At 49.9% G+C, this 25,257-nt stretch overlaps 1 protein-coding gene across 1 annotated transcript in view; it reads left to right on the plus strand.

The window, feature by feature from the left end:
* LOC308148280 (uncharacterized protein) overlaps positions 1 to 24,434 on the plus strand; it is a gene marked incomplete at its 5' end in the record, with an annotated part of 40,834 nt that extends 16,400 nt beyond the window's left edge. Inside the window, 3 exons of the mRNA XM_080521726.1 lie at positions 22,749 to 22,937; positions 23,294 to 23,453; positions 24,018 to 24,434. Of these exons, the coding sequence (XP_080377852.1) occupies positions 22,749 to 22,937; positions 23,294 to 23,453; positions 24,018 to 24,155 (487 nt within the window). The remainder of the gene's footprint in view (positions 1 to 22,748; positions 22,938 to 23,293; positions 23,454 to 24,017) is intronic.
* Between the last annotated feature and the right edge of the window lie 823 nt (positions 24,435 to 25,257).

Here is a 25,257-nt window from a genome sequence, read left to right on the forward strand (position 1 = left end):
TCGCCCCTCTCTCACCATGCAGTGTGTATTACATTAGTGTAGTTCGCCCCTCTCTCACCATGCAGTGTGTATTACACTAGTGTAGCTCGCCCCTCTCTCACCATGCAGTGTGTATTACATTAGTGTAGCTCGCCCCTCTCTCACCATGCAGTGTGTATTACATTAGTGTAGCTCGCCCCTCTCTCACCATGCAGTGTGTATTACATTAGTGTAGCTCGCCCCTCTCTCACCATGCAGTGTGTATTACATTAGTGTAGCTCGCCCCTCTCTCACCATGCAGTGTGTATTACATTAGTGTAGCTCGCCCCTCTCTCACCATGCAGTGTATTACATTAGTGGAGCTCGCCCCTCTCTCACCATGCAGTGTATTGCATTAGTCGCTCGCCCCTCTCTCACCATGCAGTGTGTATTACATTAGTGTAGCTCGCCCCTCTCTCACCACGCAGTGTGTATTGCGTTAGTGTAGCTCGCCCCTCTCTCACCATGCAGTGTGTATTACATTAGTGTAGCTCGCCCCTCTCTCACCATGCAGTGTGTATTACATTAGTGTAGCTCGCCCCTCTCTCACCATGCAGTGTGTATTACATTAGTGTAGCTCGCCCCTCTCTCACCATGCAGTGTATTACATTAGTGGAGCTCGCCCCTCTCTCACCATGCAGTGTATTGCATTAGTCGCTCGCCCCTCTCTCACCATGCAGTGTGTATTACATTAGTGTAGCTCGCCCCTCTCTCACCACGCAGTGTGTATTGCGTTAGTGTAGCTCGCCCCTCTCTCACCATGCAGTGTGTATTACATTAGTGTAGCTCGCCCCTCTCTCACCACGCAGTGTGTATTGCGTTAGTGTAGCTCGCCCCTCTCTCACCATGCAGTGTGTATTACATTAGTGTAGCTCGCCCCTCTCTCACCATGCAGTGTGTATTACATTAGTGTAGCTCGCCCCTCTCTCACCATGCAGTGTGTATTACATTAGTGTAGCTCGCCCCTCTCTCACATGCAGTGTGTATTACATTAGTGTAGCTCGCCCCTCTCTCACCATGCAGTGTGTATTACATTAGTGTAGCTCGCCCCTCTCTCACCATGCAGTGTGCATTACACTAGTGTAGCTCGCCCCTCTCTCACCATGCAGTGTGTATTACATTAGTGTAGCTCGCCCCTCTCTCACCATGCAGTGTGTATTACACTAGAGTAGCTCGCCCCTCTCTCACCATGCAGTGTGTATTACATTAGTGTTGCTCGCCCCTCTCTCACCATGCAGTGTGTATTACATTAGTGTAGTTCGCCCCTCTCTCACCATGCAGTGTGTATTACACTAGTGTAGCTCGCCCCTCTCTCACCATGCAGTGTGTATTACATTAGTGTAGCTCGCCCCTCTCTCACCATGCAGTGTGTATTACATTAGTGTAGCTCGCCCCTCTCTCACCATGCAGTGTGTATTACATTAGTGTAGCTCGCCCCTCTCTCACCATGCAGTGTGTTTTACATTAGTGTAGCTCGCCCCTCTCTCACCATGCAGTGTGTATTACATTAGTGTAGCTCGCCCCCTCTCACCATGCAGTGTGTATTACATTAGTGTAGCTCGCCCCTCTCTCACCATGCAGTGTGTATTACACTAGTGTAGCTCGCCCCTCTCTCACCATGCAGTGTGTATTACACTAGTGTAGCTCGCCCCTCTCTCACCATGCAGTGTGTATTACACTAGTGTAGCTCGCCCCTCTCTCACCATGCAGTGTGTTTTACATTAGTGTAGCTCGCCCCTCTCTCACCATGCAGTGTGTATTACATTAGTGTAGCTCGCCCCTCTCTCACCATGCAGTGTATTACATTAGTGGAGCTCGCCCCTCTCTCACCATGCAGTGTATTGCATTAGTCGCTCGCCCCTCTCTCACCATGCAGTGTGTATTACATTAGTGTAGCTCGCCCCTCTCTCACCACGCAGTGTGTATTGCGTTAGTGTAGCTCGCCCCTCTCTCACCATGCAGTGTGTATTACATTAGTGTAGCTCGCCCCTCTCTCACCATGCAGTGTGTATTACATTAGTGTAGCTCGCCCCTCTCTCACCATGCAGTGTGTATTACATTAGTGTAGCTCGCCCCTCTCTCACCATGCAGTGTATTACATTAGTGGAGCTCGCCCCTCTCTCACCATGCAGTGTATTGCATTAGTCGCTCGCCCCTCTCTCACCATGCAGTGTGTATTACATTAGTGTAGCTCGCCCCTCTCTCACCACGCAGTGTGTATTGCGTTAGTGTAGCTCGCCCCTCTCTCACCATGCAGTGTGTATTACATTAGTGTAGCTCGCCCCTCTCTCACCATGCAGTGTGTATTACATTAGTGTAGCTCGCCCCTCTCTCACCATGCAGTGTGTATTACATTAGTGTAGCTCGCCCCTCTCTCACCATGCAGTGTGCATTACACTAGTGTAGCTCGCCCCTCTCTCACCATGCAGTGTGTATTACATTAGTGTAGCTCGCCCCTCTCTCACCATGCAGTGTGTATTACACTAGAGTAGCTCGCCCCTCTCTCACCATGCAGTGTGTATTACATTAGTGTTGCTCGCCCCTCTCTCACCATGCAGTGTGTATTACATTAGTGTAGTTCGCCCCTCTCTCACCATGCAGTGTGTATTACACTAGTGTAGCTCGCCCCTCTCTCACCATGCAGTGTGTATTACATTAGTGTAGCTCGCCCCTCTCTCACCATGCAGTGTGTATTACATTAGTGTAGCTCGCCCCTCTCTCACCATGCAGTGTGTATTACATTAGTGTAGCTCGCCCCTCTCTCACCATGCAGTGTGTATTACATTAGTGTAGCTCGCCCCTCTCTCACCATGCAGTGTGTATTACATTAGTGTAGCTCGCCCCTCTCTCACCATGCAGTGTATTACATTAGTGGAGCTCGCCCCTCTCTCACCATGCAGTGTATTGCATTAGTCGCTCGCCCCTCTCTCACCATGCAGTGTGTATTACATTAGTGTAGCTCGCCCCTCTCTCACCACGCAGTGTGTATTGCGTTAGTGTAGCTCGCCCCTCTCTCACCATGCAGTGTGTATTACATTAGTGTAGCTCGCCCCTCTCTCACCATGCAGTGTGTATTACATTAGTGTAGCTCGCCCCTCTCTCACCATGCAGTGTGTATTACATTAGTGTAGCTCGCCCCTCTCTCACCATGCAGTGTATTACATTAGTGGAGCTCGCCCCTCTCTCACCATGCAGTGTATTGCATTAGTCGCTCGCCCCTCTCTCACCATGCAGTGTGTATTACATTAGTGTAGCTCGCCCCTCTCTCACCACGCAGTGTGTATTGCGTTAGTGTAGCTCGCCCCTCTCTCACCATGCAGTGTGTATTACATTAGTGTAGCTCGCCCCTCTCTCACCATGCAGTGTGTATTACATTAGTGTAGCTCGCCCCTCTCTCACCATGCAGTGTGTATTACATTAGTGTAGCTCGCCCCTCTCTCACCATGCAGTGTGCATTACACTAGTGTAGCTCGCCCCTCTCTCACCATGCAGTGTGTATTACATTAGTGTAGCTCGCCCCTCTCTCACCATGCAGTGTGTATTACACTAGAGTAGCTCGCCCCTCTCTCACCATGCAGTGTGTATTACATTAGTGTTGCTCGCCCCTCTCTCACCATGCAGTGTGTATTACATTAGTGTAGTTCGCCCCTCTCTCACCATGCAGTGTGTATTACACTAGTGTAGCTCGCCCCTCTCTCACCATGCAGTGTGTATTACATTAGTGTAGCTCGCCCCTCTCTCACCATGCAGTGTGTATTACATTAGTGTAGCTCGCCCCTCTCTCACCATGCAGTGTGTATTACATTAGTGTAGCTCGCCCCTCTCTCACCATGCAGTGTGTATTACATTAGTGTAGCTCGCCCCTCTCTCACCATGCAGTGTGTATTACATTAGTGTAGCTCGCCCCCTCTCACCATGCAGTGTGTATTACATTAGTGTAGCTCGCCCCTCTCTCACCATGCAGTGTGTATTACACTAGTGTAGCTCGCCCCTCTCTCACCATGCAGTGTGTATTACACTAGTGTAGCTCGCCCCTCTCTCACCATGCAGTGTGTATTACACTAGTGTAGCTCGCCCCTCTCTCACCATGCAGTGTGTTTTACATTAGTGTAGCTCGCCCCTCTCTCACCATGCAGTGTGTATTACATTAGTGGAGCTCGCCCCTCTCTCACCATGCAGTGTGTATTACATTAGTGTAGCTCGCCCCTCTCTCACCATGCAGTGTGTATTACACTAGAGTAGCTCGCCCCTCTCTCACCATGCAGTGTGTATTACATTAGTGTTGCTCGCCCCCCTCTCACCATGCAGTGTGTATTACATTAGTGTAGCTCGCCCCTCTCTCACCATGCAGTGTGTATTACATTAGTGTTGCTCGCCCCTCTCTCACCATGCAGTGTGTATTACATTAGTGTAGTTCGCCCCTCTCTCACCATGCAGTGTGTATTACACTAGTGTAGCTCGCCCCTCTCTCACCATGCAGTGTGTATTACATTAGTGTAGCTCGCCCCTCTCTCACCATGCAGTGTGTATTACATTAGTGTAGCTCGCCCCTCTCTCACCATGCAGTGTGTATTACACTAGTGTAGCTCGCCCCTCTCTCACCATGCAGTGTGTTTTACATTAGTGTAGCTCGCCCCTCTCTCACCATGCAGTGTATTGCATTAGTGGAGCTCGCCTCTCTCTCACCATGCAGTGTATTGCATTAGTCGCTCGCCCCTCTCTCACCATGCAGTGTATTCCATTAGTCGCTCGCCCCTCTCTCACCATGCAGTGTATTGCATTAGTCGCTCGCCCCTCTCTCACCATGCAGTGTGTATTACATTAGTGTAGCTCGCCCCTCTCTCACCACGCAGTGTGTATTGCGTTAGTGTAGCTCGCCCCTCTCTCACCATGCAGTGTGTATTACATTAGTGTAGCTCGCCCCTCTCTCACCACGCAGTGTGTATTGCGTTAGTGTAGCTCGCCCCTCTCTCACCATGCAGTGTGTATTACATTAGTGTAGCTCGCCCCTCTCTCACCATGCAGTGTGTATTACATTAGTGTAGCTCGCCCCTCTCTCACCACGCAGTGTGTATTGCGTTAGTGTAGCTCGCCCCTCTCTCACCATGCAGTGTGTATTACATTAGTGTAGCTCGCCCCTCTCTCACCATGCAGTGTGTATTACATTAGTGTAGCTCGCCCCTCTCTCACCATGCAGTGTGTATTACATTAGTGTAGCTCGCCCCTCTCTCACCATGCAGTGTGTATTACATTAGTGTAGCTCGCCCCTCTCTCACCATGCAGTGTATTACATTAGTGGAGCTCGCCCCTCTCTCACCATGCAGTGTATTGCATTAGTCGCTCGCCCCTCTCTCACCATGCAGTGTGTATTACATTAGTGTAGCTCGCCCCTCTCTCACCACGCAGTGTGTATTGCGTTAGTGTAGCTCGCCCCTCTCTCACCATGCAGTGTGTATTACATTAGTGTAGCTCGCCCCTCTCTCACCATGCAGTGTGTATTACATTAGTGTAGCTCGCCCCTCTCTCACCATGCAGTGTGTATTACACTAGAGTAGCTCGCCCCTCTCTCACCATGCAGTGTGTATTACATTAGTGTTGCTCGTCCCTCTCTCACCATGCAGTGTGTATTACATTAGTGTAGCTCGCCCCTCTCTCACCATGCAGTGTGTATTACATTAGTGTAGCTCGCCCCTCTCTCACCATGCAGTGTGTATTACACTAGAGTAGCTCGCCCCTCTCTCACCATGCAGTGTGTATTACATTAGTGTTGCTCGTCCCTCTCTCACCATGCAGTGTGTATTACATTAGTGTAGCTCGCCCCTCTCTCACCATGCAGTGTGTTTTACATTAGTGTAGCTCGCCCCTCTCTCACCATGCAGTGTGTATTACATTAGTGTAGCTCGCCCCTCTCTCACCATGCAGTGTGTATTACACTAGAGTAGCTCGCCCCTCTCTCACCATGCAGTGTGTATTACATTAGTGTTGCTCGTCCCTCTCTCACCATGCAGTGTGTATTACATTAGTGTAGTTCGCCCCTCTCTCACCATGCAGTGTGTATTACACTAGTGTAGCTCGCCCCTCTCTCACCATGCAGTGTGTATTACATTAGTGTAGCTCGCCCCTCTCTCACCATGCAGTGTATTACATTAGTGGAGCTCGCCCCTCTCTCACAATGCAGTGTATTGCATTAGTCGCTCGCCCCTCTCTCACCATGCAGTGTGTATTACATTAGTGTAGCTCGCCCCTCTCTCACCACGCAGTGTGTATTGCGTTAGTGTAGCTCGCCCCTCTCTCACCATGCAGTGTATTGCATTAGTCGCTCGGCCCTCTCTCACCATGCAGTGTGTATTACATTAGTGTAGCTCGCCCCTCTGTCACCATCCAGTGGCTATTACATTAGTGTCGCTCGCCCCTCTCTCACCATGCAGTGTATTGCATTAGTGGAGCTCGCCTCTCTCTCACCATGCAGTGTATTGCATTAGTCGCTCGCCCCTCTCTCACCATGCAGTGTATTCCATTAGTCGCTCGCCCCTCTCTCACCATGCAGTGTATTGCATTAGTCGCTCGCCCCTCTCTCACCATGCAGTGTGTATTACATTAGTGTAGCTCGCCCCTCTCTCACCACGCAGTGTGTATTGCGTTAGTGTAGCTCGCCCCTCTCTCACCATGCAGTGTGTATTACATTAGTGTAGCTCGCCCCTCTCTCACCACGCAGTGTGTATTGCGTTAGTGTAGCTCGCCCCTCTCTCACCATGCAGTGTGTATTACATTAGTGTAGCTCGCCCCTCTCTCACCATGCAGTGTGTATTACATTAGTGTAGCTCGCCCCTCTCTCACCATGCAGTGTGTATTACATTAGTGTAGCTCGCCCCTCTCTCACCATGCAGTGTATTACATTAGTGGAGCTCGCCCCTCTCTCACCATGCAGTGTATTGCATTAGTCGCTCGCCCCTCTCTCACCATGCAGTGTGTATTACATTAGTGTAGCTCGCCCCTCTCTCACCACGCAGTGTGTATTGCGTTAGTGTAGCTCGCCCCTCTCTCACCATGCAGTGTGTATTACATTAGTGTAGCTCGCCCCTCTCTCACCATGCAGTGTGTATTACATTAGTGTAGCTCGCCCCTCTCTCACCATGCAGTGTGTATTACATTAGTGTAGCTCGCCCCTCTCTCACCATGCAGTGTGCATTACACTAGTGTAGCTCGCCCCTCTCTCACCATGCAGTGTGTATTACATTAGTGTAGCTCGCCCCTCTCTCACCATGCAGTGTGTATTACACTAGAGTAGCTCGCCCCTCTCTCACCATGCAGTGTGTATTACATTAGTGTTGCTCGCCCCTCTCTCACCATGCAGTGTGTATTACATTAGTGTAGTTCGCCCCTCTCTCACCATGCAGTGTGTATTACACTAGTGTAGCTCGCCCCTCTCTCACCATGCAGTGTGTATTACATTAGTGTAGCTCGCCCCTCTCTCACCATGCAGTGTGTATTACATTAGTGTAGCTCGCCCCTCTCTCACCATGCAGTGTGTATTACATTAGTGTAGCTCGCCCCTCTCTCACCATGCAGTGTGTATTACATTAGTGTAGCTCGCCCCTCTCTCACCATGCAGTGTGTATTACATTAGTGTAGCTCGCCCCTCTCTCACCATGCAGTGTATTACATTAGTGGAGCTCGCCCCTCTCTCACCATGCAGTGTATTGCATTAGTCGCTCGCCCCTCTCTCACCATGCAGTGTGTATTACATTAGTGTAGCTCGCCCCTCTCTCACCACGCAGTGTGTATTGCGTTAGTGTAGCTCGCCCCTCTCTCACCATGCAGTGTGTATTACATTAGTGTAGCTCGCCCCTCTCTCACCATGCAGTGTGTATTACATTAGTGTAGCTCGCCCCTCTCTCACCATGCAGTGTGTATTACACTAGAGTCGCTCGCCCCTCTCTCACCATGCAGTGTGTATTACATTAGTGTTGCTCGTCCCTCTCTCACCATGCAGTGTGTATTACATTAGTGTAGCTCGCCCCTCTCTCACCATGCAGTGTATTACATTAGTGGAGCTCGCCCCTCTCTCACCATGCAGTGTATTGCATTAGTCGCTCGCCCCTCTCTCACCATGCAGTGTGTATTACATTAGTGTAGCTCGCCCCTCTCTCACCACGCAGTGTGTATTACATTAGTGTAGCTCGCCCCTCTCTCACCATGCAGTGTGTTTTACATTAGTGTAGCTCGCCCCTCTCTCACCATGCAGTGTATTACATTAGTGGAGCTCGCCCCTCTCTCACAATGCAGTGTATTGCATTAGTCGCTCGCCCCTCTCTCACCATGCAGTGTGTATTACATTAGTGTAGCTCGCCCCTCTCTCACCACGCAGTGTGTATTGCGTTAGTGTAGCTCGCCCCTCTCTCACCATGCAGTGTATTGCATTAGTCGCTCGGCCCTCTCTCACCATGCAGTGTGTATTACATTAGTGTAGCTCGCCCCTCTGTCACCATCCAGTGGCTATTACATTAGTGTCGCTCGCCCCTCTCTCACCATGCAGTGTATTGCATTAGTGGAGCTCGCCTCTCTCTCACCATGCAGTGTATTGCATTAGTCGCTCGCCCCTCTCTCACCATGCAGTGTATTCCATTAGTCGCTCGCCCCTCTCTCACCATGCAGTGTATTGCATTAGTCGCTCGCCCCTCTCTGACCATGCAGTGGGTATTACATTAGTGTCGCTCGCCCCTCTCTCACCATGCAGTGTATTACATTAGTGGAGCTCGCCTCTCTCTCACCATGCAGTGTGTATTACATTAGTGTAGCTCGCCTCTCTCTCACCATGCAGTGTGTGTTACATTCGTGTAGCTCGCCCCTCTCTCACCATGCAGTGTGTATTACACTAGTGTAGCTCGCCTCTCTCACCATGCAGTGTGTATTACACTAGTGTAGCTCGCCCCTCTCTCACCATGCAGTGTGTATTACATTAGTGTAGCTCGCCTCTCTCACCATGCAGTGTGTATTACACTAGTGTAGCTCGCCCCTCTCTCACCATGCAGTGTGTATTACATTAGTGTAGCTCGCCCCTCTCTCACCATGCAGTGTGTATTACACTAGTGTAGCTCGCCCCTCTCTCACCATGCAGTGTGTTTTACATTAGTGTAGCTCGCCCCTCTCTCACCATGCAGTGTGTATTACATTAGTGTAGCTCGCCCCTCTCTCACCATGCAGTGTATTACATTAGTGGAGCTCGCCCCTCTCTCACCATGCAGTGTATTGCATTAGTCGCTCGCCCCTCTCTCACCATGCAGTGTGTATTACATTAGTGTAGCTCGCCCCTCTCTCACCACGCAGTGTGTATTGCGTTAGTGTAGCTCGCCCCTCTCTCACCATGCAGTGTGTATTACATTAGTGTAGCTCGCCCCTCTCTCACCACGCAGTGTGTATTGCGTTAGTGTAGCTCGCCCCTCTCTCACCATGCAGTGTGTATTACATTAGTGTAGCTCGCCCCTCTCTCACCATGCAGTGTGTATTACATTAGTGTAGCTCGCCCCTCTCTCACCATGCAGTGTGTATTACATTAGTGTAGCTCGCCCCTCTCTCACCATGCAGTGTATTACATTAGTGGAGCTCGCCCCTCTCTCACCATGCAGTGTATTGCATTAGTCGCTCGCCCCTCTCTCACCATGCAGTGTGTATTACATTAGTGTAGCTCGCCCCTCTCTCACCACGCAGTGTGTATTGCGTTAGTGTAGCTCGCCCCTCTCTCACCATGCAGTGTGTATTACATTAGTGTAGCTCGCCCCTCTCTCACCATGCAGTGTGTATTACATTAGTGTAGCTCGCCCCTCTCTCACCATGCAGTGTGTATTACATTAGTGTAGCTCGCCCCTCTCTCACCATGCAGTGTGCATTACACTAGTGTAGCTCGCCCCTCTCTCACCATGCAGTGTGTATTACATTAGTGTAGCTCGCCCCTCTCTCACCATGCAGTGTGTATTACACTAGAGTAGCTCGCCCCTCTCTCACCATGCAGTGTGTATTACATTAGTGTAGCTCGCCCCTCTCTCACCATGCAGTGTGTATTACATTAGTGTAGCTCGCCCCTCTCTCACCATGCAGTGTGTATTACATTAGTGTAGCTCGCCCCTCTCTCACCATGCAGTGTGTTTTACATTAGTGTAGCTCGCCCCTCTCTCACCATGCAGTGTGTATTACATTAGTGTAGCTCGCCCCTCTCTCACCATGCAGTGTGTATTACACTAGAGTAGCTCGCCCCTCTCTCACCATGCAGTGTGTATTACATTAGTGTTGCTCGTCCCTCTCTCACCATGCAGTGTGTATTACATTAGTGTAGTTCGCCCCTCTCTCACCATGCAGTGTGTATTACACTAGTGTAGCTCGCCCCTCTCTCACCATGCAGTGTGTATTACATTAGTGTAGCTCGCCCCTCTCTCACCATGCAGTGTGTATTACATTAGTGTAGCTCGCCCCTCTCTCACCATGCAGTGTGTATTACATTAGTGTAGCTCGCCCCTCTCTCACCATGCAGTGTGTTTTACATTAGTGTAGCTCGCCCCTCTCTCACCATGCAGTGTGTATTACATTAGTGTAGCTCGCCCCCTCTCACCATGCAGTGTGTATTACATTAGTGTAGCTCGCCCCTCTCTCACCATGCAGTGTGTATTACACTAGTGTAGCTCGCCCCTCTCTCACCATGCAGTGTGTATTACACTAGTGTAGCTCGCCCCTCTCTCACCATGCAGTGTGTATTACACTAGTGTAGCTCGCCCCTCTCTCACCATGCAGTGTATTGCATTAGTCGCTCGCCCCTCTCTCACCATGCAGTGTGTATTACATTAGTGTAGCTCGCCCCTCTCTCACCACGCAGTGTGTATTGCGTTAGTGTAGCTCGCCCCTCTCTCACCATGCAGTGTGTATTACATTAGTGTAGCTCGCCCCTCTCTCACCATGCAGTGTGTATTACATTAGTGTAGCTCGCCCCTCTCTCACCATGCAGTGTGTATTACACTAGAGTAGCTCGCCCCTCTCTCACCATGCAGTGTGTATTACATTAGTGTTGCTCGTCCCTCTCTCACCATGCAGTGTGTATTACATTAGTGTAGTTCGCCCCTCTCTCACCATGCAGTGTGTATTACACTAGTGTAGCTCGCCCCTCTCTCACCATGCAGTGTGTATTACATTAGTGTAGCTCGCCCCTCTCTCACCATGCAGTGTGTATTACATTAGTGTAGCTCGCCCCTCTCTCACCATGCAGTGTGTATTACATTAGTGTAGCTCGCCCCTCTCTCACCATGCAGTGTGTTTTACATTAGTGTAGCTCGCCCCTCTCTCACCATGCAGTGTGTATTACATTAGTGTAGCTCGCCCCTCTCTCACCATGCAGTGTGTATTACACTAGAGTAGCTCGCCCCTCTCTCACCATGCAGTGTGTATTACATTAGTGTAGCTCGCCCCTCTCTCACCATGCAGTGTGTATTACACTAGTGTAGCTCGCCCCTCTCTCACCATGCAGTGTGTTTTACATTAGTGTAGCTCGCCCCTCTCTCACCATGCAGTGTGTATTACATTAGTGTAGCTCGCCCCTCTCTCACCATGCAGTGTATTACATTAGTGGAGCTCGCCCCTCTCTCATCATGCAGTGTATTGCATTAGTCGCTCGCCCCTCTCTCACCATGCAGTGTATTGCATTAGTCGCTCGCCCCTCTCTCACCATGCAGTGTGTATTACATTAGTGTAGCTCGCCCCTCTCTCACCACGCAGTGTGTATTGCGTTAGTGTAGCTCGCCCCTCTCTCACCATGCAGTGTGTATTACATTAGTGTAGCTCGCCCCTCTCTCACCATGCAGTGTGTATTACATTAGTGTAGCTCGCCCCTCTCTCACCATGCAGTGTATTGCATTAGTCGCTCGCCCCTCTCTCACCATGCAGTGTATTGCATTAGTCGCTCGCCCCTCTCTCACCATGCAGTGTGTATTACATTAGTGTAGCTCGCCCCTCTCTCACCACGCAGTGTGTATTGCGTTAGTGTAGCTCGCCCCTCTCTCACCATGCAGTGTGTATTACACTAGTGTAGCTCGCCCCTCTCTCACCATGCAGTGTGTATTACATTAGTGTAGCTCGCCCCTCTCTCACCATGCAGTGTGTATTACATTAGTGTAGCTCGCCCCTCTCTCACCATGCAGTGTGTATTACACTAGTGTAGCTCGCCCCTCTCTCACCATGCAGTGTGTTTTACATTAGTGTAGCTCGCCCCTCTCTCACCATGCAGTGTGTATTACATTAGTGTAGCTCGCCCCTCTCTCACCATGCAGTGTGTATTACACTAGTGTAGCTCGCCCCTCTCTCACCATGCAGTGTGTATTACATTAGTGTAGCTCGCCTCTCTCACCATGCAGTGTGTATTACACTAGTGTAGCTCGCCCCTCTCTCACCATGCAGTGTGTATTACATTAGTGTAGCTCGCCCCTCTCTCACCATGCAGTGTGTATTACACTAGTGTAGCTCGCCCCTCTCTCACCATGCAGTGTGTTTTACATTAGTGTAGCTCGCCCCTCTCTCACCATGCAGTGTGTATTACATTAGTGTAGCTCGCCCCTCTCTCACCATGCAGTGTATTACATTAGTGGAGCTCGCCCCTCTCTCACCATGCAGTGTATTGCATTAGTCGCTCGCCCCTCTCTCACCATGCAGTGTGTATTACATTAGTGTAGCTCGCCCCTCTCTCACCACGCAGTGTGTATTGCGTTAGTGTAGCTCGCCCCTCTCTCACCATGCAGTGTGTATTACATTAGTGTAGCTCGCCCCTCTCTCACCACGCAGTGTGTATTGCGTTAGTGTAGCTCGCCCCTCTCTCACCATGCAGTGTGTATTACATTAGTGTAGCTCGCCCCTCTCTCACCATGCAGTGTGTATTACATTAGTGTAGCTCGCCCCTCTCTCACCATGCAGTGTGTATTACATTAGTGTAGCTCGCCCCTCTCTCACCATGCAGTGTATTACATTAGTGGAGCTCGCCCCTCTCTCACCATGCAGTGTATTGCATTAGTCGCTCGCCCCTCTCTCACCATGCAGTGTGTATTACATTAGTGTAGCTCGCCCCTCTCTCACCACGCAGTGTGTATTGCGTTAGTGTAGCTCGCCCCTCTCTCACCATGCAGTGTGTATTACATTAGTGTAGCTCGCCCCTCTCTCACCATGCAGTGTGTATTACATTAGTGTAGCTCGCCCCTCTCTCACCATGCAGTGTGTATTACATTAGTGTAGCTCGCCCCTCTCTCACCATGCAGTGTGCATTACACTAGTGTAGCTCGCCCCTCTCTCACCATGCAGTGTGTATTACATTAGTGTAGCTCGCCCCTCTCTCACCATGCAGTGTGTATTACACTAGAGTAGCTCGCCCCTCTCTCACCATGCAGTGTGTATTACATTAGTGTTGCTCGCCCCTCTCTCACCATGCAGTGTGTATTACATTAGTGTAGTTCGCCCCTCTCTCACCATGCAGTGTGTATTACACTAGTGTAGCTCGCCCCTCTCTCACCATGCAGTGTGTATTACATTAGTGTAGCTCGCCCCTCTCTCACCATGCAGTGTGTATTACATTAATGTAGCTCGCCCCTCTCTCACCATGCAGTGTGTATTACATTAGTGTAGCTCGCCCCTCTCTCACCATGCAGTGTGTATTACATTAGTGTAGCTCGCCCCTCTCTCACCATGCAGTGTGTATTACATTAGTGTAGCTCGCCCCTCTCTCACCATGCAGTGTATTACATTAGTGGAGCTCGCCCCTCTCTCACCATGCAGTGTATTGCATTAGTCGCTCGCCCCTCTCTCACCATGCAGTGTGTATTACATTAGTGTAGCTCGCCCCTCTCTCACCACGCAGTGTGTATTGCGTTAGTGTAGCTCGCCCCTCTCTCACCATGCAGTGTGTATTACATTAGTGTAGCTCGCCCCTCTCTCACCATGCAGTGTGTATTACATTAGTGTAGCTCGCCCCTCTCTCACCATGCAGTGTGTATTACACTAGAGTAGCTCGCCCCTCTCTCACCATGCAGTGTGTATTACATTAGTGTTGCTCGTCCCTCTCTCACCATGCAGTGTGTATTACATTAGTGTAGTTCGCCCCTCTCTCACCATGCAGTGTGTATTACACTAGTGTAGCTCGCCCCTCTCTCACCATGCAGTGTGTATTACATTAGTGTAGCTCGCCCCTCTCTCACCATGCAGTGTGTATTACATTAGTGTAGCTCGCCCCTCTCTCACCATGCAGTGTGTATTACATTAGTGTAGCTCGCCCCTCTCTCACCACGCAGTGTGTATTGCGTTAGTGTAGCTCGCCCCTCTCTCACCATGCAGTGTGTATTACATTAGTGTAGCTCGCCCCTCTCTCACCACGCAGTGTGTATTGCGTTAGTGTAGCTCGCCCCTCTCTCACCATGCAGTGTGTATTACATTAGTGTAGCTCGCCCCTCTCTCACCATGCAGTGTGTATTACATTAGTGTAGCTCGCCCCTCTCTCACCATGCAGTGTGTATTACATTAGTGTAGCTCGCCCCTCTCTCACCATGCAGTGTATTACATTAGTGGAGCTCGCCCCTCTCTCACCATGCAGTGTATTGCATTAGTCGCTCGCCCCTCTCTCACCATGCAGTGTGTATTACATTAGTGTAGCTCGCCCCTCTCTCACCACGCAGTGTGTATTGCGTTAGTGTAGCTCGCCCCTCTCTCACCATGCAGTGTGTATTACATTAGTGTAGCTCGCCCCTCTCTCACCATGCAGTGTGTATTACATTAGTGTAGCTCGCCCCTCTCTCACCATGCAGTGTGTATTACATTAGTGTAGCTCGCCCCTCTCTCACCATGCAGTGTGCATTACACTAGTGTAGCTCGCCCCTCTCTCACCATGCAGTGTGTATTACATTAGTGTAGCTCGCCCCTCTCTCACCATGCAGTGTGTATTACACTAGAGTAGCTCGCCCCTCTCTCACCATGCAGTGTGTATTACATTAGTGTTGCTCGCCCCTCTCTCACCATGCAGTGTGTATTACATTAGTGTAGCTCGCCCCTCTCTCACCATGCAGTGTGTATTACATTAGTGTAGCTCGCCCCTCTCTCACCATGCAGTGTGTATTACATTAGTGTAGCTCGCCCCTCTCTCACCATGCAGTGTGTATTACATTAGTGTAGCTCGCCCCTCTCTCACCATGCAGTGTGTATTACATTAGTGTAGCTCGCCCCTCTCTCACCATGCAGTGTGTATTACATTAGTGTAGCTCGCCCCTCTCTCACCATGCAGTGTATTACATTAGTGGAGCTCGCCCCTCTCTCACCATGCAGTGTATTGCATTAGTCGCTCGCCCCTCTCTCACCATGCAGTGTGTATTACATTAGTGTAGCTCGCCCCTCTCTCACCACGCAGTGTGTATTGCGTTAGTGTAGCTCGCCCCTCTCTCACCATGCAGTGTGTATTACATTAGTGTAGCTCGCCCCTCTCTCACCATGCAGTGTGTATTACATTAGTGTAGCTCGCCCCTCTCTCACCATGCAGTGTGTATTACACTAGAGTAGCTCGCCCCTCTCTCACCATGCAGTGTGTATTACATTAGTGTTGCTCGTCCCTCTCTCACCATGCAGTGTGTATTACATTAGTGTAGTTCGCCCCTCTCTCACCATGCAGTGTGTATTACACTAGTGTAGCTCGCCCCTCTCTCACCATGCAGTGTGTATTACATTAGTGTAGCTCGCCCCTCTCTCACCATGCAGTGTGTATTACATTAGTGTAGCTCGCCCCTCTCTCACCATGCAGTGTGTTTTACATTAGTGTAGCTCGCCCCTCTCTCACCATGCAGTGTGTTTTACATTAGTGTAGCTCGCCCCTCTCTCACCATGCAGTGTGTATTACATTAGTGTAGCTCGCCCCTCTCTCACCATGCAGTGTGTATTACACTAGAGTAGCTCGCCCCTCTCTCACCATGCAGTGTGTATTACATTAGTGTTGCTCGTCCCTCTCTCACCATGCAGTGTGTATTACATTAGTGTAGTTCGCCCCTCTCTCACCATGCAGTGTGTATTACACTAGTGTAGCTCGCCCCTCTCTCACCATGCAGTGTGTATTACATTAGTGTAGCTCGCCCCTCTCTCACCATGCAGTGTGTATTACATTAGTGTAGCTCGCCCCTCTCTCACCATGCAGTGTGTATTACATTAGTGTAGCTCGCCCCTCTCTCACCATGCAGTGTGTTTTACATTAGTGTAGCTCGCCCCTCTCTCACCATGCAGTGTGTATTACATTAGTGTAGCTCGCCCCCTCTCACCATGCAGTGTGTATTACATTAGTGTAGCTCGCCCCTCTCTCACCATGCAGTGTGTATTACACTAGTGTAGCTCGCCCCTCTCTCACCATGCAGTGTGTATTACACTAGTGTAGCTCGCCCCTCTCTCACCATGCAGTGTGTATTACACTAGTGTAGCTCGCCCCTCTCTCACCATGCAGTGTGTTTTACATTAGTGTAGCTCGCCCCTCTCTCACCATGCAGTGTGTATTACATTAGTGTAGCTCGCCCCTCTCTCACCATGCAGTGTATTACATTAGTGGAGCTCGCCCCTCTCTCACCATGCAGTGTATTGCATTAGTCGCTCGCCCCTCTCTCACCATGCAGTGTATTGCATTAGTCGCTCGCCCCTCTCTCACCATGCAGTGTGTATTACATTAGTGTAGCTCGCCCCTCTCTCACCACGCAGTGTGTATTGCGTTAGTGTAGCTCGCCCCTCTCTCACCATGCAGTGTGTATTACATTAGTGTAGCTCGCCCCTCTCTCACCATGCAGTGTGTATTACATTAGTGTAGCTCGCCCCTCTCTCACCATGCAGTGTGTATTACATTAGTGTAGCTCGCCCCTCTCTCACCATGCAGTGTGTATTACATTAGTGTAGCTCGCCCCTCTCTCACCATGCAGTGTGTATTACATTAGTGTAGCTCGCCCCTCTCTCACCATGCAGTGTGTATTACACTAGTGTAGCTCGCCCCTCTCTCACCATGCAGTGTGTATTACATTAGTGTAGCTCGCCCCTCTCTCACCATGCAGTGTGTATTACACTAGTGTAGCTCGCCCCTCTCTCACCATGCAGTGTGTATTACATTAGTGTAGCTCACCCCTCTCTCACCATGCAGTGTGTATTACATTAGTGTAGCTCGCCCCTCTCTCACCATGCAGTGTGTATTACACTAGAGTAGCTCGCCCCTCTCTCACCATGCAGTGTGTATTACATTAGTGTTGCTCGCCCCCCTCTCACCATGCAGTGTGTATTACATTAGTGTAGCTCGCCCCTCTCTCACCATGCAGTGTGTATTACACTAGTGGAGCTCGCCCCTCTCTCACCATGCAGTGTGTATTACATTAGTGTAGCTCGCCCCTCTCTCACCATGCAGTGTGTATTACATTAGTGTAGCTCGCCCCTCTCTCACCATGCAGTGTGTATTACATTAGTGTAGCTCGCCCCTCTCTCACCATGCAGTGTGCATTACACTAGTGTAGCTCGCCCCTCTCTCACCATGCAGTGTGTATTACATTAGTGTAGCTCGCCCCTCTCTCACCATGCAGTGTGTATTACATTAGTGTTGCTCGCCCCTCTCTCACCATGCAGTGTGTATTACATTAGTGTAGTTCGCCCCTCTCTCACCATGCAGTGTGTATTACACTAGTGTAGCTCGCCCCTCTCTCACCATGCAGTGTGTATTACATTAGTGTAGCTCGCCCCTCTCTCACCATGCAGTGTGTATTACATTAGTGTAGCTCGCCCCTCTCTCACCATGCAGTGTGTTTTACATTAGTGTAGCTCGCCCCTCTCTCACCATGCAGTGTGTATTACACTAGTGTAGCTCGCCCCTCTCTCACCATGCAGTGTGTATTACACTAGTGTAGCTCGCCCCTCTCTCACCATGCAGTGTGTTTTACATTAGTGTAGCTCGCCCCTCTCTCACCATGCAGTGTGTATTACATTAGTGTAGCTCGCCCCTCTCTCACCATGCAGTGTATTACATTAGTGGAGCTCGCCCCTCTCTCACCATGCAGTGTATTGCATTAGTCGCTCGCCCCTCTCTCACCATGCAGTGTGTATTACATTAGTGTAGCTCGCCCCTCTCTCACCACGCAGTGTGTATTACGTTAGTGTAGCTCGCCCCTCTCTCACCACGCAGTGTGTATTACATTAGTGTAGCTCGCCCCTCTCTCACCATGCAGTGTGTATTACATTAGTGTAGCTCGCCCCTCTCTCACCATGCAGTGTGTATTACATTAGTGTAGCTCGCCCCTCTCTCACATGCAGTGTGTATTACATTAGTGTAGCTCGCCCCTCTCTCACCATGCAGTGTGTATTACATTAGTGTAGCTCGCCCCTCTCTCACCATGCAGTGTGTATTACACTAGTGTAGCTCGCCCCTCTCTCACCATGCAGTGTGTATTACATTAGTGTAGCTCGCCCCTCTCTCACCATGCAGTGTGTATTACACTAGTGTAGCTCGCCCCTCTCTCACCATGCAGTGTGTATTACATTAGTGTAGCTCACCCCTCTCTCACCATGCAGTGTGTATTACATTAGTGTAGCTCGCCCCTCTCTCACCATGCAGTGTGCATTACACTAGTGTAGCTCGCCCCTCTCTCACCATGCAGTGTGTATTACATTAGTGTAGCTCGCCCCTCTCTCACCATGCAGTGTGTATTACACTAGAGTAGCTCGCCCCTCTCTCACCATGCAGTGTGTATTACATTAGTGTTGCTCGCCCCTCTCTCACCATGCAGTGTGTATTACATTAGTGTAGTTCGCCCCTCTCTCACCATGCAGTGTGTATTACACTAGTGTAGCTCGCCCCTCTCTCACCATGCAGTGTGTATTACATTAGTGTAGCTCGCCCCTCTCTCACCATGCAGTGTGTATTACATTAGTGTAGCTCGCCCCTCTCTCACCATGCAGTGTGTATTACATTAGTGTAGCTCGCCCCTCTCTCACCATGCAGTGTGTTTTACATTAGTGTAGCTCGCCCCTCTCTCACCATGCAGTGTGTATTACATTAGTGTAGCTCGCCCCCTCTCACCATGCAGTGTGTATTACATTAGTGTAGCTCGCCTCTCTCTCACCATGCAGTGTGTATTACACTAGTGTAGCTCGCCCCTCTCTCACCATGCAGTGTGTATTACACTAGTGTAGCTCGCCCCTCTCTCACCATGCAGTGTGTATTACACTAGTGTAGCTCGCCTCTCTCACCATGCAGTGTGTTTTACATTAGTGTAGCTCGCCCCTCTCTCACCATGCAGTGTGTATTACATTAGTGTAGCTCGCCCCTCTCTCACCATGCAGTGTATTACATTAGTGGAGCTCGCCCCTCTCTCACCATGCAGTGTATTGCATTAGTCGCTCGCCCCTCTCTCACCATGCAGTGTGTATTACATTAGTGTAGCTCGCCCCTCTCTCACCACGCAGTGTGTATTGCGTTAGTGTAGCTCGCCCCTCTCTCACCATGCAGTGTGTATTACATTAGTGTAGCTCGCCCCTCTCTCACCATGCAGTGTGTATTACATTAGTGTAGCTCGCCCCTCTCTCACCATGCAGTGTGTATTACACTAGTGTAGCTCGCCCCTCTCTCACCATGCAGTGTGTATTACATTAGTGGCACTCGCCCCTCTCTCACCATGCAGTGTGTATTACATTAGTGTAGCTCGCCCCTCTCTCACCATGCAGTGTATTACATTAGTGTAGCTCGCCCCTCTCTCACCATGCAGTGTGTATTGCATTAGTCGCTCGCCCCTCTCTCACCATGCAGTGTGTATTACATTGGGTAAAGTGTTCATGCTCAGACTCCATTCATTCAGTTGACATGATTTTTAAGCCCCGCCCACTAACAACATCATTTAGGAGCTCAGAGCTGATTGGCTGACGCTGATTGAGGCTCAGCTTCACAGAACCAGAGCGAGTCGTCACATATGCTACCTTGTTAGCAACCAAAGCTAACAAAGGGTTAAGAATCTAAATTGATTCGGTTGATCATTTGGAGTTTGAAACTCTTCAGCGGAGGAACCGAAGGCGGTAAAGTGAGTGACAAGTGAGCAACAGTAAGAATCTTCTAAATGTGTCGTTTTACCTGCAGTTTGGTGTTTGAGCTTCCGTCTTTGCTCCAGTGTGACGTGATTCCAGTGACGTGATTGAGCAGGGCTCAATATTGTTATTGGATCAGTGCCTGTAGGGTTGATATCATGTGGCTAAAGGTTGTGCGCACATTTTACTTTGGAATTCTGTACTTTCACGACACCTGAAATAAAATGTGGCCCCACCAGCCTTTACATCCAGAAACTGGACCTGAGTGACCTGAGTGTTTCTGTTGTTGCTTCTGTCCCTTCCTCAGAAGGTCAAGTCCATCTTTAACTGGTAGAAACAGGCCACACTCAAAACCTTTCTCTTTACTCAAGTTTAGTTAGGGTCCTTCAAAACACCCCTCCCTGCATCTCTCTACCTCTCTCTACCTCTCTCTACCTCTCTCTGCATCTCTCTACATCTCTCTACCTCTCTCTACCCCTCCCTGCATCTCTCGACGTCTCTCTACCTCTCTCTGCATCTCTCTACGTCTCTCTACCTCTCTCTACATCTCTCTACCTCTCTCTACCTCTCTATACCTCTCTCTACCTCTCACTACATCTCACTACATCTCTCTACGTCTACATCTCTCTACATCTCACTACCTCTCTACATCTCTCTACCTCTCTCTGCATCTCTCTACGTCTCTCTACCTCTCTCTACATCTCTCTACCTCTCTCTACCTCTCTATACCTCTCTCTACCTCTCACTACATCTCACTACATCTCTCTACCTCTCTACATCTCTCTACATCTCACTACCTCTCTACATCTCTCTACCTCTCTCTGCATCTCTCTACGTCTCTCTACCTCTCTCTGCATCTCTCTACGTCTCTCTACCTCTCTCTACATCTCTCTACCTCTCTCTACCTCTCTATACCTCTCTCTACCTCTCACTACATCTCACTACATCTCACTACCTCTCTACATCTCTCTACCTCTCTCTGCATCTCTCTACGTCTCTCTACCTCTCTATACCTCTCTCTACCTCTCACTACATCTCACTACATCTCTCTACCTCTCTACATCTCTCTACATCTCTCTACCTCTCTACATCTCTCTACCTCTCTCTACCTCTCTACATCTCTCTACCTCTCTCTACCTCTCACTACCTCTCTACATCTCTCTACCTCTCTACATCTCTCTACCTCTCTCTACCTCTCACTACATCTCTCTACCTCTCTATACGTCTTTCTACATCTCTCTACCTCTCTCTACCTCTCTACCTCTCTATACGTCTCTCTACCTCTCTCTACCTCTCTGTACCTCTCTCTACCTCTCTCTATGTCTCTCTACCTCTCTCTACATCTCTCTACCTCTCTGTACCTCTCTACATCTCTCTACCTCTCTACCTCTCTCTACCTCTCTACATCTCTCTACCTCTCTCTACCTCTCTATACGTCTTTCTACCTCTATCTACCTCTCTACATCTCTCTACCTCTCTCTACCTCTCTCTACGTCTCTCTACCTCTCTCTACATCTCTTTACCTCTCTCTACCTCTCTCTATGTCTCTACCTCTCTCTACATCTCTCTACCTCTCTGTACCTCTCTCTACCTCTCTCTACCTCTCTCTACATCTCTCTACATCTCTCTACATCTCTCTACCTCTCTCTACCTCTCTACATCTCTCTACCTCTCTCTACCTCTCTACCTCTCTCTACCACTCTACATCTCTCTACCTCTCTCTACATCTCTCTACCTCTCTACCTCTCTCCCTCTCTACCTCTCTCTACCTTTCTCTATCTCTTTCTTTCTATCTCTAGGGTCCAGGACCAGGGTCCGTTTCTTGCTGATTACCCAAATCAAGGTTTGTATCTCTCCACCCAATATCTCTCTCCTCCTCTCCTCTCCTCTCTCCTCCTCTCCCCTCCCCTCCCCTCCTCTCCTCTCCCCTCCTCTCCTCTCCTCTCCTCTCCTCTCCTCTCCTCTCCTCTCCTCTCCTCTCCTCCACCTCTGAGTCTGGTTTCTACAAAGGTTTCTTCCTGTTAAGTCGTGTTTCCACTGCACAAAAAGTCCAGGGACAGAACTGAGCCTTACAGAACTGAGCCTTACAGAACTGAGCCTTACAGAACGGAGCCTTACAGAACGGAGCCTTACAGAACGGAGCCTTACAGAACGGAGCCTTACAGAACTGAGCCTTACAGAACGGAGCCTTACAGAACGGAGTCTTACAGAACGGAGCCTTACAGAACGGAGCCTTACAGAACTGAGCCTTACAGAACTGAGCCTTACAGAACGGAGCCTTACAGAACGGAGTCTTACAGAACGGAGCCTTACAGAACGGAGCCTTACAGAACGGAGTCTTACAGAACGGAGCCTTACAGAACGGAGCCTTACAGAACGGAGCCTTACAGAACGGAGCCTTACAGAACGGAGCCTTACAGAACGGAGCCTTACAGAACGGAGCCTTACAGAACGGAGCCTTACAGAACGGAGCCTTACAGAACTGAGCCTTACAGAACGGAGCCTTACAGAACGGAGCCTTACAGAACGGAGCCTTACAGAACGGAGCCTTACAGAACGGAGTCTTACAGAACGGAGCCTTACAGAACGGAGCCTTACAGAACGGAGTCTTACAGAACGGAGCCTTACAGAACGGAGCCTTACAGAACGGAGCCTTACAGAACGGAGCCTTACAGAACGGAGCCTTACAGAACGGAGCCTTACAGAACGGAGCCTTACAGAACGGAGCCTTACAGAACTGAGCCTTACAGAACGGAGCCTTACAGAACGGAGCCTTACAGAACGGAGCCTTACAGAACGGAGCCTTACAGAACGGAGCCTTACAGAACAGTATGGTAAAGTGTAACCGGAGCCAAATCCAGTGTCCGTTTCCACCACAGAAAGTAGGTTAAAAGTAGGCGGGGCTTAGAGCTCACACTTAGAACGCAGATATGTGACGTGACAGCAGTAATCTCAGCCTGGGAGCAGATCTGGACCTGATGAATCCTCTGTTGTTGTTGTTGTTGTTGTTTACGTCCTCCACTTTGCACTAGTGGTTTGGCTGGCTGCAGCACAGAGCCACGCCGGGGCTGCACTGGGACACCAGGTGTCCTGAACCTTCTGCTCAAACCTGCCAGAACACGCAGCATCACGTGTTCACACTGTTCAGTCTGGATGATAAAAGCATCATCAGAGGTGTTTGTCTCTCCAGGTGTGCTGAGGTGCTTCTGCCTGAAGACCAGAGCAACACCTCCCACGTCAGCAAAACCCCTGATCGGCTGGACCTTCTGCCCAAGATGGACAACTGGGAGGATGTCCCTGAAGTGGAAGACGCCTGCAGCAGCGTCGCCATGACTCCTGCGTCCTCTGTGGTAAGGACACCCTCCTGTCTGCTTCTGGTTCCCCCGGGAGCTGTACAGGCTCTCCCTTTGCTCCCTGAGCCTCGGGGCTTCAGTCTGACTACGAGGAGCCTGGAGGAGCCTGGAGGAGCCTGGAGGAGCCTGGAGGGACCTGGAGGGACCTGGAGGGTCTGCTGGGACACGCGTCCAGGTCACAAGAACCCCTCACCAGCTCTGGCCTCCTCTTGGTGTTTTGGCAGATCATAGTTTACAGCCTGCCTTTCTTTATTTTCACAAAAGAGTCTTGGAACGGTGGACACTTAGTTCCGTTGGGCACCTGTGGCCATCGTTGCTGATGTATGGTCCCTTAATGTATCGGGGACTTCCCACCAGTACTCCCTGTAGTACTGGTATCACTGCATGCTATTTATAGCTGTTTGCCCTGTCGGGCCGCGTATCATTATCTCTCCATAAGAACATCTTGCAATGAATTGTGGGAGTCAATAATAAAACGTTGAGGTGAACCAAATATTTGTGGAAGGTTCCACCTCTAGAAGCTGTGAAGACTCACTCGTTTCCTGGTTTGTTCACCTGCAGATCTGTTCATTCCTCTTTGGGGCCTTGTTCTCGGAGGTGGACGAGGACCGTGGTCCTGCCAGCCTGCCTGTCCTGGCCTGGGACAGTGAGGACGAGGACATGGAGGACCACGAGGGTCCAAGAAGACCTTCACTTTGACAGCAGAGAACTAAATCCCTCAGCTTAACTTCTATTTACACCACAAAGAGGTTACAATCATTTATAGTCAAGGATTTATCAATCTTTATCAATATTGTGTCCTCGGTATTCAAGCCATGGTGCAAAGCTGTAAGCAGTGTCTGGACTCTGCTGAACAGTGGTAGAGGAGTTCACCCTCTGGTCTAATGGTAAGAAAGCCCCAGGTCCAGGTCCAGGTCCAGGTCCAGGTCCAGGTCCAGGTCCAGGTCCAGGTTGGGCCCGGGGGCCTTTTGTTTGGCATCTGCATGTTCTTGTGGGTTTTCACCACCTTCTACATGCACGCCAGGTCATTAGAGACTGAAATGGCCGTTAGGGTATTAACTCCAAAGGGCTCGTGTCCACCGTCAGAGACGGTTGTCCACATTTACATCTGTGTAGTGTAAAGAACTGTAAAACATGAGTGCATACTGAAATGTTACCTCCAGTGATTTTCATTAAAATTGTCGTAATCTACAACAGAGGTTGCTTTGCTGGTTTAAACTGGTTTCATTTGGCTCCACCTTAATGATGTAATCTGCTCTAATGAACCCTACACTCATGGAAAGTGGTAGTCAGTTGTTCTTGGGAATATCCACATTGGAATGTCACTGTAGGTTTGTGTTTGCAGTGGACCAGAGTGTGATTCCTGGTAGCCTCGTTAGCTTACATGCTACGGCTGCTTCACCACCGAACTCCACTGATGTCCCTTAGCCTGCAGGATCAATCCTTCCTGTTTCACATGGACAAGCGGACCTAATGACGTGGGAAGAACAGTGTCCATGGATTGTTTATTGCAGTTGACATACCTTTGGTGGAGAACTTAACTGATGATGTCACACCTGTTTGCAGTAGCTGATGTGATGAAATGTTCCTGAACATTAAGTTGTGTCTCGTCTGCACAGCAGCTAGTTCAGCGTGTGACGACGTCTCAGTGGGTAAGACGTAGCCACTGGGGGCTCGCTTTCCTTACTCCTAACAAGAAACAGTATGATAAATACTATAGTCTCTATTGAAATACTGTCACAGAGCTCAGGTCTGGTTCCAGGAGCGTCTGGAAGCAGGAAGCACATGGTAAACAGTGACT

This window comes from Blennius ocellaris, assembly GCF_963422515.1.
Source record: "Blennius ocellaris genome assembly, contig: SCAFFOLD_123, whole genome shotgun sequence".
Lineage (NCBI taxonomy): Eukaryota > Metazoa > Chordata > Actinopteri > Blenniiformes > Blenniidae > Blennius > Blennius ocellaris.